At 39.3% G+C, this 15209-nt stretch overlaps 1 protein-coding gene across 1 annotated transcript in view; it reads right to left on the bottom strand.

The window, feature by feature from the left end:
• Positions 1-5880: 5880 nt before the first annotated feature.
• Positions 5881-15209, bottom strand: part of galnt17 (polypeptide N-acetylgalactosaminyltransferase 17) — a 36911-nt gene continuing 27582 nt past the window's right edge. The window contains exons 8-12 of the mRNA XM_051957896.1: positions 14782-14967; positions 14312-14449; positions 12820-12915; positions 9847-10008; positions 5881-7202 (exon numbers count right to left, since the gene is read on the bottom strand). Coding sequence (XP_051813856.1) covers positions 7068-7202; positions 9847-10008; positions 12820-12915; positions 14312-14449; positions 14782-14967 — 717 coding nt within the window. The 3' untranslated portion in view covers positions 5881-7067. The remainder of the gene's footprint in view (positions 7203-9846; positions 10009-12819; positions 12916-14311; positions 14450-14781; positions 14968-15209) is intronic.

Below are 15209 nucleotides of genomic sequence, written 5' to 3'. Positions count from 1 at the left end.
TGGTGTTTTATGTTTTATTTCACCCTGAAATTGTTATTAAAGCAGTCGTCAATTAATTTTCAGGTTATAGTGGTTTTACCTTCACACAGAACTAGTTATGATCCTTTGCAACAAACATTTGATCTTTAAATAGACTTTACTGAGCCCCTTCATTAGAGTAGAAGAAATAAGATACTATGCCATCTAAATATAGACTTTAATTGTTACATCATAGTTTAAAATGACAACATTTACTCCCTACTGTTTACTTATGTTATTCTACACCACAGAACATTATAAATGGAGCAACGCAGGACCTAAAAAAAACAAGAGCAGGCTCATCTTTCCTGGAATCGGGGAATGAGTAAGGCTGTCTGTGCAGATATAGAGGGACAGAGGAATGAAGTCAGGTTACAAACAAGCAGTAAACAGCAGATGGAGGAAATGAGTGACAGGTGAGGCCTGATGAGGAAATGAGGGACAGGTGAGCAGGTGATGGACTGAGGCAGAAACATATGGTGGTAAGACACCTTTACTTGCCAAAATGCTCAATGTTTGCAATAATTTACTCTTGATAGCAACAACAGGCTTTCTCTGGCATTTTCTTTCGGGCTACATGTGTTATTTGGGGCCAGATATAGTTAGTTTTCATGTAAATAAATGTAATTCTTTTACACTTTAAAGTGGAGTGAGTCCTTGGTAACAGCGACTCATTCCTCAGTGTTAAATAACTTACCTTTCATGACCTTGCTGCTTTATGACCGCTGGAGTATAAATATAGGCCCTGGTGTGGAAAATTATTTAATAAAAGCAGAGACTACTGGGAGCGATGATCTGAGGCAGAGAGGGAAACAGACCAGGTGTCATCATGAGAGCACTGATAGATCAATGAGGGAAGGAACTCAGCTCGAGGTCAAAGAGAGACTGTCTGGCACTTGGAGGTCGCAGGTCTGATAACATAATTACTTATGTTGCTGGCGATGTGCGTCAGTGGTGCACTGCTGAGAGTCACACAGGGATAAAATGTGAAGCCTTGGTTTTATTTCATCAAATATATTGTATGTTATCTGTGACAACACTGACACCACAAGAGGGTAGCGTAAGACACCGAGATGGTGATAGAGATGGCGATGGAGACAGGCTTGTTAAGAGGAAAACACTGATAAGAGTGTACTTTAACTGCAGCCATGGTGAAACAAGTGAAAACCTACATTTAAAATCATTAATATTCCTACATACACAAGATGCAGTTTGTATAAATAACAATTTAAATGCTGATCATTCAGTCACTTGTTTTTAAAAAGGCAATCATCTCATTTTAATTAAGTTTAAATGTCTCAACAGTTTTATTGACCAGTTAACATATAAAGTAAACACACAAAAACTACTAGTGAATATTTATTATGATAATTTTTGCTTTTTAAAGAGCACAAATTCTCTACTGTACATTGCACACAGATTTTCTTTTCACATAATCGCAGATTGACTAAATTATGTATTTTATTATTATCATCGTCTCTTCATGTTTTTCATGCCACAGAATGAACTAAACGAATATGCTGGTATCAGGAGATGGATAGGATTTATAATTTTGAGCAAATGCCTGATTGTGTTTGCAGAAATACTGTCCGAGAAACCTTAACCAGGCAAAAATCTGTGGTCGAACATGTCACAAGAACGTCATAGTGTCGTACGTGGTCAAAAATGTTTAAAAAACGCCATCTGTGGTTAAAAAGTCACCAAAACTTCATGGCCAAAAGTTTCTGAAAAATGTCCTAGTTTAGGATGTGGTCAAAAATGTCACCAAAACATCATAGTTTAAAGGCATTATGGAGGATGGTTTTTTTTGTTTAATTTGTCTGATTCACATAAAATGAATATACTGACCTTTAGTGGACTTGTATGTATGGTCTCTAAAAGAATAAAAAAATAACTGTGGACATGGCAGGACCTGAAAAACATCAGCCAATCAACGCGCTCACACCGAGGCGTTTGGTTTGCTCCCTTTCCTGTCAATCAAAAATCTTCCGGCTCAGGCCTAGTTACGTAGATTACGTACGCCTTGGACTTACGTGTTTTCTGTATGTGTTGCTTTGGTATAGCTTCGTAGTTAGCTGGCGACTTGTTTTGCTCATCTTTTTTTACATAATGGCAGCTAAAGATCCAGGGGGACCCAGCTGTAAAAGACAACTTCACAAGTGCTACGCAAGTTTCTGGAGGGGGGCGTTTCTTCGTAAATGTTAAGAGGGGGGGAGGTTATATGTGCGCATGCGCATGCTACGTTCAAAGTCGTAGGAAATTAAATTTCCTCTAATGCCTTTAATATGTGGTCAAAAATGTGAAGAAAATATCAGATTTCAGTAAGTGGTCAAAAATGGTGAAAAAATGTCATAGTTTAGTATGTGGTCAAAAATTTTACCAAAACATCATAGTTTAGTATTGTCGTCAAAAATGTCTCAAAAAAAATCATAGTTTAGTATGTGGTCAAAAAATGACACCAAAACGACAAAGTTTTATATGTGGTCCAAAATGTCTCAGAAACACGATATGAGGTCAAAATGTCTCTAAAACATCATAGTTTAGTATGTGGTCAAAAATGCCTCAAAAACACCGTGTGTGATCAAGAAGTCACCAAAATGTCATAGTTTTGTTTGTTATCAAAATGTCTAAAAACACCATATGTGGTCAAAAAGTCACCAAAATGTCATAGTTAAGTATGTGGTCAAAAATGGCGAAAAAACATTATACTTTAGTATGTGGTCAGAAATGTCTCAAAAATGTCTCAAAAACATCATAGTTTAGTATGTGGTCAAAAATGGCAAAAAAAAAATGTCAGTTTCGTATGTGATCAGAAACGTCTCAAAAACGTCTGAGTTTCGTTTGTGGTCAACAATGTCTCAAAAACATCATAGTTTCGTATGTGGTCAACAATGTCTCAAAAACATCATAGTTTAAGTATGTGGTCAAAAATGTGAAGAAAATATCATAGTTTAGTATGTGGTTAAAAATGTCTCAAAAACACACGGGGTGGCCAATCAGATCACGTGGGGGGTGGGGTGGGGGCACTGTACCCCCCGTGCCCCCACGGAAGATCCGCCACTGGTTTGTGGTCAAAAATGTCACCAAAACATCATAGGTTAGCATGTGGTTCAAAATGTCTCAAAAAAGTCATAGTTTAGTATGTGGTCAAAAATGGGGAAAAACATCATAGTTTAGCATGTGGTCAAATTTGTCACCAAAACGTCATAGTTAAGTATGTGGTCAAAAATGTCACCAAAATGTGATAGTTTAGTATGTGGTCAAAAATGTCAACAATATGTCATAGTTTAGTATGTGGTCAAAAATGTCTCAAAAATGCCATATGTGGTTAAAAAGTTACCAAAACATCATAGTTTAGTACGTGGTCAAAAATGCCAACAAAATGCCATAGTTTTGTATGTGGTAAAAGATGGCGAAAAAACTTCATGGGTACTCCACCAAGGAATGGTGGAGTTATGTGACGATTGGCGTACATTTGTCTGTGAATCTGTTTTTCTTTCTGTTAGCAATATTACTCAAAAATGGACCAACAGATTTGGATGAAATTTTTAGGGAAGGTTAGAAATGACTCAAGGACCAAGTGATTAGATTTTGGCAGTGATGCTACATAAGTCTGGATCCACAGATTTGTTAGGTATTTCCCATTGGGAGATATAGCTGTCGGGTCACATGTTCATATTATATCTAGAATTGTACTTTAGCGGTTATGGGCAATAATTATTGGTGGAAGAAGTATTTAATTCCTTTATTTAAGTAAAAATAGCAGCCTTATAGTGTAAAAATTCACTGTTACATATAAAAGTCTTGCATTTAAAATTCTACTTGCATAAAAGCACCAAAGTATTGGCATCAAAATACAGTTAAAGTACCTAAAGTAAAAGTAGTCATTGGATACATAAATTATTAGATTATACACTATCGTTCAAAAGTTTGGGGTCACTTAGAAATGTCCTTATTTTTGAAAGAAAAGCATTTTTTTTCAATGAAGATAACGTTCAGAATTCCAGCCTACACACTGTTAATGTGGTAAATGACTATTCTAGCTAGAAACGGTTGATTTTTAATGGATTATCTCCATAGAGGTACAGAGGAACATTTCCAGCAACCATCACTCCTGTGTTCTAATGCTACATTGTGTTAGCTAGTGGTGTTGAAAGGCTCATTGATGATTAGAAAACCCTTGTGCAGTTATGTTAGCACATGGATAAAAATGTGAGTTTTCATGGAAAACATGAAATTGCCTGGATGACCCCAAACTTTGAACAGTAGTGTAATTGTTGATTTGTTAATGTGTACATTACTTTGAATGTCAAAATTGGAGCTAATTGTAATTACTTTGCATACTGCTGGGTAGCTCAATGCAATGTAGCATTCATTCATTGATTTACAGTCACCTAGATGTACAACATAGCCACTAATTAAAACTTTAAAATAAATATAGTGGAGTATAGTATTAGCCTCCAAAATAGAGCAGACACAGAATATAGCGTAACATTGAAATATTTTAGTACATCAAATTTATACTTGACTAAATGTACTTTTTCACCGCTGTCAGTACTAATATCTGTGTCACCTGTTTTTTTTTGTTTTGTTTTTTCAGATTCCAATTCTTCATCCAGAGACATGTACAAGAGGAGGGCAGCTGCAGGGACTCTGACCTACACTCAGGTAAAAACACACAGAACCATATGGTGCAAAGGATGACATGATCAAAATGGATGACAGTGACTTCACTGACCCGTGATTAAACTGTAACAGCTTTCATTATGTGCTGACACAGATACAGGACACTGCTGCTTAGAGCAATACTGCCAATATGGAAACTAAGACAGATTTGAGGTTTTAAAAAGTAATTTTAACAACAAATAATGTCACAGTAACAGATTTCATCCCTAAAATAAGATAAAGAATTTTGAATTTAGTCACTATCTTCAATTTTTTCCTTCTTAAAATCCACAAACTAGGACCTCCTCTGTCACTATAAATTCATACGTGTGCCCGAGTGACATAAGAATCCCTAGACTGTCCTTGATGTTATTTACAGCACTTGTTGGCTGACATTTAGCAAGATTTTAACCAATATATATTAATCCTGTTTCATGCCGCAGGGCGATGAGCAGGCCTGTCATTAGGAGTCTGATCAGCATTCAGTGTGGTGTTAGCATGCAGACTCTGTCCTTCAGAGCCACACCACTCTGCTAGAAACAGGCCCTTGTGCTCCCAGCAGGCTCCTCCTGTTTCATTTACATCTTAAGCATTTAACTGATGCTCCAGCCTCAGAGAGAGTCGGCGTCAAGCGTCTGACTCAAGGACACTTTTCACAGGACGCACGGCTGCAACAGGATTGGACCCATAACTTCCTGTTTATAGGACAGTCTCTTTAATGTCAGGCCACCTGGCTGCCTCAGATGTTGCTGTGTAATATTTTGGTCTGCCATTTTTTTTATTAAGGATGTGTGATTAAAGTTTTTAGAAGCCAAGTCGGTACAAGTCGCACCAGATGCCATGCAGCTGAGAACTGAGGGTGAAATCCCTTTTGAAGTGGTCTATTTTTGGAGATAATTTCTTGGACTAATCTCACAGTATGAAGAAAATCTTTTGACCAAAACCATGCAAATGGATGGAGCAGTTAAAAAGAGAGCAGCCCAGCATGGGTGGTTCTCACTTTGTAGAGTCTCGAGCTTATTTAAAGTCCAGGAAAACAGAAATGCAGTACTTTCTGGAGAGTCAGTGACTGTTAGTATGAGTGCAACTACAAATTAAAGGGCACAAAATCCTAAATTACAAATGACCCTGTGCAAAATTCATCAAGACTTTTTAAAAATGCAAATCTATCCTCAGAAACAGTAACCATGCAGAAAAGAGGAAACCAGTTGTTTATTGGAAGACAATCTTGGGAGCAAAAATCCAACTGATAACACTGAATTAATTGAATAGATGACATCATATACATCTCAGTACATTAACAATTCCAGCCGCCAGCATTCCCACATTCGATTCACTTGTGCACTTTTCCATTTCTGGTTCGATCTTTCTCTCGTAGTCTGCACTTCCATCTCTCGTGTCCAAAAAAAAAGTGCTTCATTAGTTTTGGCCTTCTGCAGTAGTTATGGCACTCGGCAGGTAACAGAACAAATCGACTCAGCACAACTTAACTTCGTCCTCATGTGCGTACAGTACTTACAATCATGCTACAAGATGTGGTGCATCTGATGCTACAGAATGCTTCGAGTAAAAATGACAATAAAAAATTCAAATGTCGATGCCTTAGCCCAGTAGCCCTCTTGACAATATGATTTTTGAGGTGTTTTGAGATGACTTACAACAACTGCAAAAAATAGGCTCTAATACACCAAGTAATATTTATTGTTAGTGCCTTTTTCTTCAAATTATAAATATTTACACGGTCTAGCCTTTTAAAAGAACATAAAAAATCACTACTTGGGCAATTAATTCTGTTAAATTAGGCCTATCGCAAGTAGGCAGTCCTTGATTTTAAGGTGTCTTACATTAAAATTTGAGAACCCATAAAGCATCTGAAAACTACTGATGTTTTCTCATCAGTGCTTATTTCTGAAAGTTAAATTCCAGACATTTTATTCTTTTTCACATCTTAAAAGACATAACATGATACAGGAGGAAATATTGCAGAAAGACTTTGGAGGATCAAGATAGAAACATTTTATTCCCACATAAGACAGAACACAGTTTTGGTTGATTAAACTTCTATCCTTAAACCTAAAAACATCGTAGAGAAGTGGCACATACAGGAATTATGGCAACGTCACATCGAAAGTTTGTAAAATTCAAATAGAGAGAAACAGTCCTCATGCTAAACTTGCATCATTTTGAACGTCCACGTTGTAAAAAATGTTCCCCAACCTCCTCTCGGTGAAATCTTGACAGCACCTGTGTCTTTAAAACCATCCATACTCGAGTCTTTTCTTGAGCAGATAAGGATCGTTTGTCCATCGGCCTCGCTGAGGTCAGCTGACAGCTCTCGGGAACAGCCTCTGGTGTAATTGGTCCCAGTGAAAGTGGCCAGTCGACTATTGCTTCATGGTGTTCTTGATGGTCCACCTCTGGCCCGAACACGGCTGCAGGACCAGCAGGTGGCCGAAGTAAACGTTAGCCGGCACCACCTCCAGACAGCGTCCTGTAGCTCGGTTTATGATCGATTCGTTCTGCAAGGCAGGAGGAGTGACAGCATTCTGGTTTGAACTGGTTTTACAGATGCAGCTCATGTGACCGCGACAGGATGGAGCAGGAACCAGACCTGAGGAGGACTTCTCTCTTAATGTTGAAGGTAATTTATTAGTACAGGGTTCTAATCCTTAAATATGAAGTGACATCAAGTAATTTTGACCTAATATTTATACTAGTACCAAATGTTGATTGATAGTGACTTTTTATTTGACCAAGAGGTTTCTTTTGGCTGGACAGAACATAAAAAGACAGTAAGACATTATGTTGGATTAAGTATTAACCATGACTTGCAACTGACTAGAAAACACCTACATCAATTGTTCCCTATTTATAGCGTGTTAGAACGCTCTATTACATGGTAGAAATGACCAAGACTCCATTTGAAGCTGTATAGAAGCTGGATTTTCTCAAGAATTTCTGACAATTTCATGAGTTTTGAACGATCGTGGACATAGCACTACAGTAAACAGATAACCTATCATTAACGTTGCTTGTTTATGTCATTTCCAGCCAGAAGAAACTTACCGATCAAATAAAAATTCAACATGGGCATGAACACTTTTGGCCTCAACAGCAGAGTCAAATAACTGCCACATTAACTTTAAGGCCTTAGTAATGCTATCACCACAAAATGGCCACTGCAGAAAACAACGACCTGCTTCTGCTGGACTCTTTGCTCATTTTCAAGCTGTGTGACAGGATCAATAAAGCAAAAGGTCCATCGTGTTCTGTGTCAGCTCTCTTCTTCCAGAGCAAACACAAGAAAAAGCGGAGACTCTTTAGTTTTGAAAGGCTGTCACATGGAACTAAAAGGCTGAAAGGAAAAGACTCACAAGTTTTTGTTTTCAGTCAAGAAAAAGAAAAAAATCTGTCACCTCAACAAATTACCTCATTAGTTTGCAACTGCACTATAAACACTTTGAGAATTGTCATTCAAAGGTACCGCATAAACACGAATATTTTTCTCAGAATGTTTTGATGGCTGTTTACTTAAAGTCTTCTGACAAGCAAGAAGTTTAATCTTATTCCAGCCCCATTCTTGCAGAAGATTAGAGTCACTTTCAAAAAACAATATAACTCTCACTTTAACCTCAGCAATATGCAAAAACAAAGCCAAAAACCTTATTTTATAGTCAGAATACTGAGGAAAGTCAGACATTTCTGAGGACTACTTTGACGTTTTCTTGCAAAATGCTTTGTAATTCCTCTTCTCCGTGTGGACAGTTAGTGTGTTTGATCCACTCCAGTTACAACACGCTGTCAGTTTAGAGAAACACTCTGCAGATTGGGAAGATGAAGAGGAATAATGTGACACTTTATGTGAAGCATTTATTGCTCATTATTCTTTTTTACTGGTCCATCTCTGACAGTATCCAGCTGCTGGTTGTGGGCACAGCTGCAGCTCGGCGTGCTGTGCTGGTGAAGCTGTGTCTCGATAGATGGTTACTGCTCGGACTTCAGCTGTGGAAAAGTCCAGCTGCTTATATCTAAACCCCCGGTGCATCTATGAAAAATGTGTTTATTTAGATGTTCAAGAATACAGCAGCTTTAATGTGAAAATTGCACATGCTAATGCTGCCTTAGTACCTTAAACATAACAGAAGGTCTGTGTATTCATAACTGTATGAGCTGCGTCTGTAGTTATGTAACTGGACATAACTACAGAGCCGGTGCACACTCAGCTATGGCTGCTCAGGCAACAGTCTGCACCATTGCATTAGGAAAGAAAACTAGAGTGGCTGGTTCAGCAGCTCTCACTGACCGCTGTATGACTGCAGCCTCTGGATGACAGGACTGTCACTGAAGTCCAAACAACAACCAAACATCCAGCTACAGCTTCAGCACCACAGCTGCACTCACAACCAGCAGCTGGATTCTGTTGGACGCTGGCCTTTCTAAATGAGTCATGAGCGATAAGTACATCATCTTTCTTTTCTGTAGTATCTGCAGAGTGTTCCCCTAAATTAGCAGTGAGTGTTCGGCGGAATAGAACGACACACTAAGTATTCTCATGGATCAGAAGAAATATTAAGTGTATTTCTAAGGAATGTGAACAAGCTTCATAGAATTTAGAGTTTAATCTTCAGATTTTAATCATATGTCAGCCCTCCCATTCTTACAGAAGAGGATTATCTTCAGTAAGAGAGAGAAAAGAATTTTCTTAGAATTTTTTACTTTGTTCATGTATTTCTGGGATTAAATCTAAATTCTGAGGGAAGGAAGGGAGGCAAAATTCTTATTTCTGTTCTCCCATTCTTACAGAAGAGTATTAGTTTTCACTATTTTTCTTAGTGTTTTGGCATACTTTGCATATTTTAATATTTATGAGACTAAATCATAATTCTGAGGGGGAAAAAAAACACTCAAAATTCTAACTGCATTTCTTAGTTTACAGTCAGAATTCCTTGGTGAGAACTGTGTTTCTCTCTGTGGTTAGAAAAAAAAGGCAGAATTCAAAATGAAAATTTCGCAGCAGTGATCCTCTTCTGTACATTTTCACCTCTGTACTCCTTGTTAATTGTAATTTTACATCACTCAACTCTCAACACGTTGAAAGTCAGTTTTTCTCGTAAGTAGACAATGTTATTTCATTATTTAAACACATTCCTTTCTTCTTCTCACCTGAGTGAAATGCCACGTCTTCTGCTTCACGTTGGCCACCTTGTCACAGTTGAGGAGCTGAGGAAAGCTGCTGATCTGGTCGTCCACCACACAGCGAGTGTCCTCACCGGTGCTGCCAAGCGGACCCAGGAACAGCTGACCCTCTTTGGTGAAACGTCCTAACTGAAGGAAAACAGAGAAAACGTATGTTGAGCTGTCTGAAGGGGATTTCGGATGTGCTGCATTGTTTTTACAAACTGCCTGGGTGAATATTGCACATGTTGAATCACACGCTGCACTAGTTCGGTCCTTGCAATACCAATTATGGTGCGAAAATGTGCAAGTTGTAGGCGATGAATGCAATTCTGGCAGGAATTTTCCTTCCATCATGAAAGCTGCTTTCTGGCTCTGTCTGAACAGGAGATGGTGTTGTTCCAAAACAGTCTTTGTTCTCTACCGAGTCTTATACTGTAGCCTCAAAAGATTTTCCTGTAAATCAGCGTTATCACTGTAAACACAGCGTCGCTTCTGCAACGTTCCCACCCACTGAGAGCCCAAGATTAGGCTGCATGAATCAAATTCAGTGTTGTCTGGTGTGGAAACTAAAAGAAATCTCCTTGCACAAGATGTGACGGAGTAGAACTCGAGAGAAACATGATAAAACAGTTTTGCCTGCAAATATTAAAGCTCATAAAAGCTCAGATTCTGCTCTGGCTGCTTATCACCTTTTTATTTTTGGTCACAGTTTCTGAAACCTTAAACATGCCCCTGCAGTTTTCTGTCAGTATTCTATGATAGAGTAAGGGCACAATCAGTAACACTAAATAGTTCAAACACAAATAAAACAATGTACACTGACAGTCATTAAAAACTTTGAGACCATATTTTTCAACATAATTTTTATTTTGAAGCCCGAAACTGGATTTTCTTCATATGAATCATTTGTTTAGCATATTGGCATACAGAAACAAAAACCTAAAGTTTCAAGAATGATTTCAAAATAAAGAATTTCACAAAAGAAAACGGCACCTGCCAAACACAAAGTCACAACAGTCAATACCGAGTATGGCCTCCATTTGCTTCGATGCAGGCAGCAATCCGTCGCCGCATGCTTTGGACCAGGCTTCTGATTGTGGGTTGGGAACAGCCCATACGCCTGGCTACATCACTGTAGCTCAAACCGGCCTCCACCATACCCAGTGCCCGGAGACGTTGTTCATGTGATAGACGCGGCATGATGCTGTTCACTGGACTAACAATGGTGGCCTTTTTTGGGCCTTTATATAGGCCTTCAAAACCCATTCTCAAATTGTGCAGATACTCACTGAGTATTGCTTGGTGTGTATTTGGTTCACTTTTGCAAAGTGACCAACCCATGTCCAATGAATCATGACAAAATGACAACTCATCATTATCTCAACTACCAGGGCACTAGATCATCAGTAAATCCACAGGGGCCCTTCCATGCAAGAAACTTTTGAAATTTAAAGGCTGAAATGGTGCATTCTGGTGAACTCTGACACCTAGAATTCTTTAAACATGAAGGCTTAAAAAAATGTCTGTATGGGACCTTCTAGGCACCCCCCAAAAACAGCACAAACTCATGTTAATGTGATGAAACCAAATATTTATACTGGATTCAAATTTAAATGAGCCACATGAAGTCATCACTATGTGTGCTTTCCGATCGACCATGGGAGTGAGCCTCTTCTGTTGAGGAACTTGTGGGGCAATGCCACTGTGTTGTTGCAAGTACACACTACTGATCCCGTATGTTTGGTCCTGTTGTTGCGTCTCTTCCCTCCGCCGGGTGAAAAAAATTGCTGGGCATTTGGTGGTTAGAGCGCTTTTCGTACAATTTCCTGGCATGATTTTTCGTTTTCATGTGGTCTATCAGCGCTTGGCATCCTCTGTCGCTGTATTTTGTCTCATCGTCGCACACCATGAATCTCGCTTTCCCAGCTACATCTAACTTTCGATAATGCTCTCCAATCGTTGTTTCCAACTCGTGCTTTTGCCAGCGCACTGTTGACAACTACGTGCGATCCAACCCTATACCCCTTACACCCCATATTTTTTTTCTCATCGAATTTGGGCGATTCACGTTGGGTCTCAAAATTGATACCTTGATAAGCGAATTTTCGCATATCCGCGACCAAATAACATGCCTGATATTAAGATGAATGATTTTTCAGTCAGCTGTTTTATGGATTCCTGCCACAGCTCTGTGCTAAACACAAAGACTAACTTAGAATGTACTGATAAGTGCAGCATCTGAAATTCTGAATTGAAAGAATAAGTTGCTCACATTGCAGTGCAGAGATTCACAGGAAAAAGTTAGCGACAACAAGATGAAAGCTTTTAGTTGTGCTTCATTTAAGTTAAGCATCCAGACATTCTTAATATTATGCAGTCAGTCTGTTATTCTCTTTAGAAATGCTTAAACACATGCAGAGAGACTGTGTCATATGTTTGCAGTTTATAAGACAGATTTCGTAGATGTATTTTCCACTTTAGATCCTACTTATGGTCCCTAGAGGTCACTACTGTTTCTTAACCCACTGTGGAATATACATTAAAGTGTGAGAAACTGCTGCTGAAGCATGTATATTTATCAAATGGATCATTTTAAAAATGCTACTGAAGAGTGAGAATTTAAAATATTTTTTCATGTCTGTCAGTTTTTTTTTAGCCTTTCACTAATGGAGCCAAAACTTGCCCCCTGAAGCACCTGTTCACCACTGCGAGCTAAAAAGAGACGCCCCGTGGGCCGATGGGCCGAGGAGCTGACACCGGCTGACTCAGGGCTTCGGCACCAAAAGTGCAACACAGAAACATTTTTATTCTGACAGAAGTCTCTCCTAAGAGGATTTCAGCTGAGCCTCTGTGAGAAACACACTAATGAGTTGTGTGTGTTTTCGAGCGAGAGCTGAGAAAGTGGAAAAAGCATCTCTCTGTGGCCGTTTTGCTGAGCGTGGAGTGTCCGTGTGGTACCTGAGGACCCCACCCGTGGCAGGGGTGCAGGGTGGCCGTGTGGTTCTCCTTCATACCCTGATCCATACACAGGTGGCTCACTTTAGAGTTGCGGATCTGAAATTAAAAAAAAAAAAAAAAAAGCATTCAAACGCTGAATATCCCCAACTGTATTCAGTTAAAGAAACAAAAAACATGGCTGCTATTGGCATAACTGTATGTGTCAGAGTGAGATAAAGAGAGTCGTTGGTATTAAAGTGCACACTGTCACTTACAGTGTATTAAGGTATTAGATAGAGCATTGTAATGTCTAAATAACGTCCATATATCCATAATGTCTTGCTACTAGAAAGACACACTAAAGCACCAAATATCAGTATCAGACAGCACTAGATAAAGACTCAGATGCAAATGTACATTAAAAATTTATACTATTTCAGCTGAAACTGTGTATATGGATATGGACATGCCCTCTGATAACAACAGAAATAAATAGCTATAAAAATGCAATTGAGAAAAGTAGGATAAAAAAGCAGCACAGTGACACTGTTATTAAAGTGCATAGTGTCAACTAAAGCATATTAATGTCTAAAGAGATGGATTTTAAACAATTAGTATTGCAATGTCTAAGTAATGTCCACACATCCACAATGTCCTGCTATTGGAAATACACAAAATACACACTAAAGCACCAAATATCAGCAAACTAAAATTTAGACCACATTTTTCAGCTACCAGCATATCTATATGCATCACACAGAGAGAGATAAAGACTTGGATGCAAATGCAGATGAACAATTTATAGTATTTAGGCTTGAAACTGTGTGTATGGATATACTCCCTGATAGCTATAAAAATACTACTCTCAGGGCTACACAGAAAGAAAAACAAGTACTCACATCTATGGACAATTTAGAATGATCAGTTAACCTCAGCATATTTTTGGACTGTGGGAGGAAGCTGGAGTGCCCAGAGAAAACCCACGCATGCACAGGGAGAACATGCAAACTCCATGCAGAAAGATCCCAGGCCCAGGCCAGGAAGTGAACCAGGGATCTTCTAGCTGAAAGGCAACAGTGCTAACCACTGAGGCACTGTGCAGGCCCATCTAAATACAGTATAAAATTCAAAATAAGAATAAGAAGCCTACAGAAGGTCTGCAGTGTAGTTCATTCTCAGTCAACCATACATCCACAATGTCCTGCTACTGGAAATACACACTAACGCACCAAATGCCAGCAAATCAAAATTTAGATCAAATTTTTCTGCTATCATCATGATTATGTGTCACACAGAGTTGGGTAAAGTCTTGGATGTAAATGCAGATACAGCCTGTACGGATATACTCTGTGTGCTTTCTCACTTTTGTCCTCATAAACCTCTTAGGATTTGTCTCACCAATTTCTCACTCATCTGTTTTCAGCGCTTCCGTCAGTTTCGTGCAAACGCGCCAGACTCTAGGTGTACAAGCTTTTCAGTCTCTGTCTCCTTCACGGTTGGACCGATGACTCACCTCACCGTAGAACAGCGTGTTGTTGTACCTCCTCATCTCGGGGTAAACGTTGTCGAGGTACCACTGAAAGCTCTTACACTGCAGACTCTTCCTCAGCGAAACCCTCTGAGATACGTCTCCGTAATCAATACCGTGGTTCTGCAAGAGAGCAACGAGTCTTAATGGGAAGTGTCTGCTTTACAGAGGCACCATTTCCACATGACTTGTGGAATTAAAGTGATCATTAACAACATTTAAACCAAACGCCCGCTTTGCTAGTGCTTATGGATTGCTGATATAACACGCTACTGTTCAGAAAAAATATCTGACAAACAGGATCAGCTGTAATGTAGATTTCTATCAACAGCAGTAATGGTTCATGCCCAATAAACCAACAAATTTCACAGCCACTGCAGTAAACTTTGCTTTATAAGACACTATTAACAACAGCCTCTCTGCAGGAGTTGTTGCCACAGCAGCACGTCTCTCACCTCCATGGGGATGTTCCAGGCCAGGTAGACGTTGGACTTGTACTCATCCATCCAGACCTCGGCCACACGTAGAGCGTTACGCCGAGTGTGAAAAGCTATATTACTGTGGTAGGGCTTCTTCATTCTTGCGATGTGAGCCACTCTGGAGCAGGGCAGCACCTCCATGCTACCTCCACACAACCACACCTGCAGACAGAAGGTGTTATTGGGGGAAATAAAGTTAAAAACTCACAATTTTTGGCCACTAGATGGCAGAAAATATAACAATGATCATGTCCCCTGGGTTAATAAAAGCAGGAGCACAGGGAACAATCAGATGGACAGGTGTTTGTTGGCCAGCATTTTCCTCTCTTTTTACCTCTGGTTTGGTCAACACCAACACCTGAGGAAAATATCAATCTAGATGTTCCACTTTTTAGCCTGCTAGT

This window comes from Acanthochromis polyacanthus, chromosome 13 (genome assembly GCF_021347895.1).
Source record: "Acanthochromis polyacanthus isolate Apoly-LR-REF ecotype Palm Island chromosome 13, KAUST_Apoly_ChrSc, whole genome shotgun sequence".
NCBI lineage: Eukaryota > Metazoa > Chordata > Actinopteri > Pomacentridae > Acanthochromis > Acanthochromis polyacanthus.
This window is presented reverse-complemented; position numbering and strand designations above follow the sequence as displayed.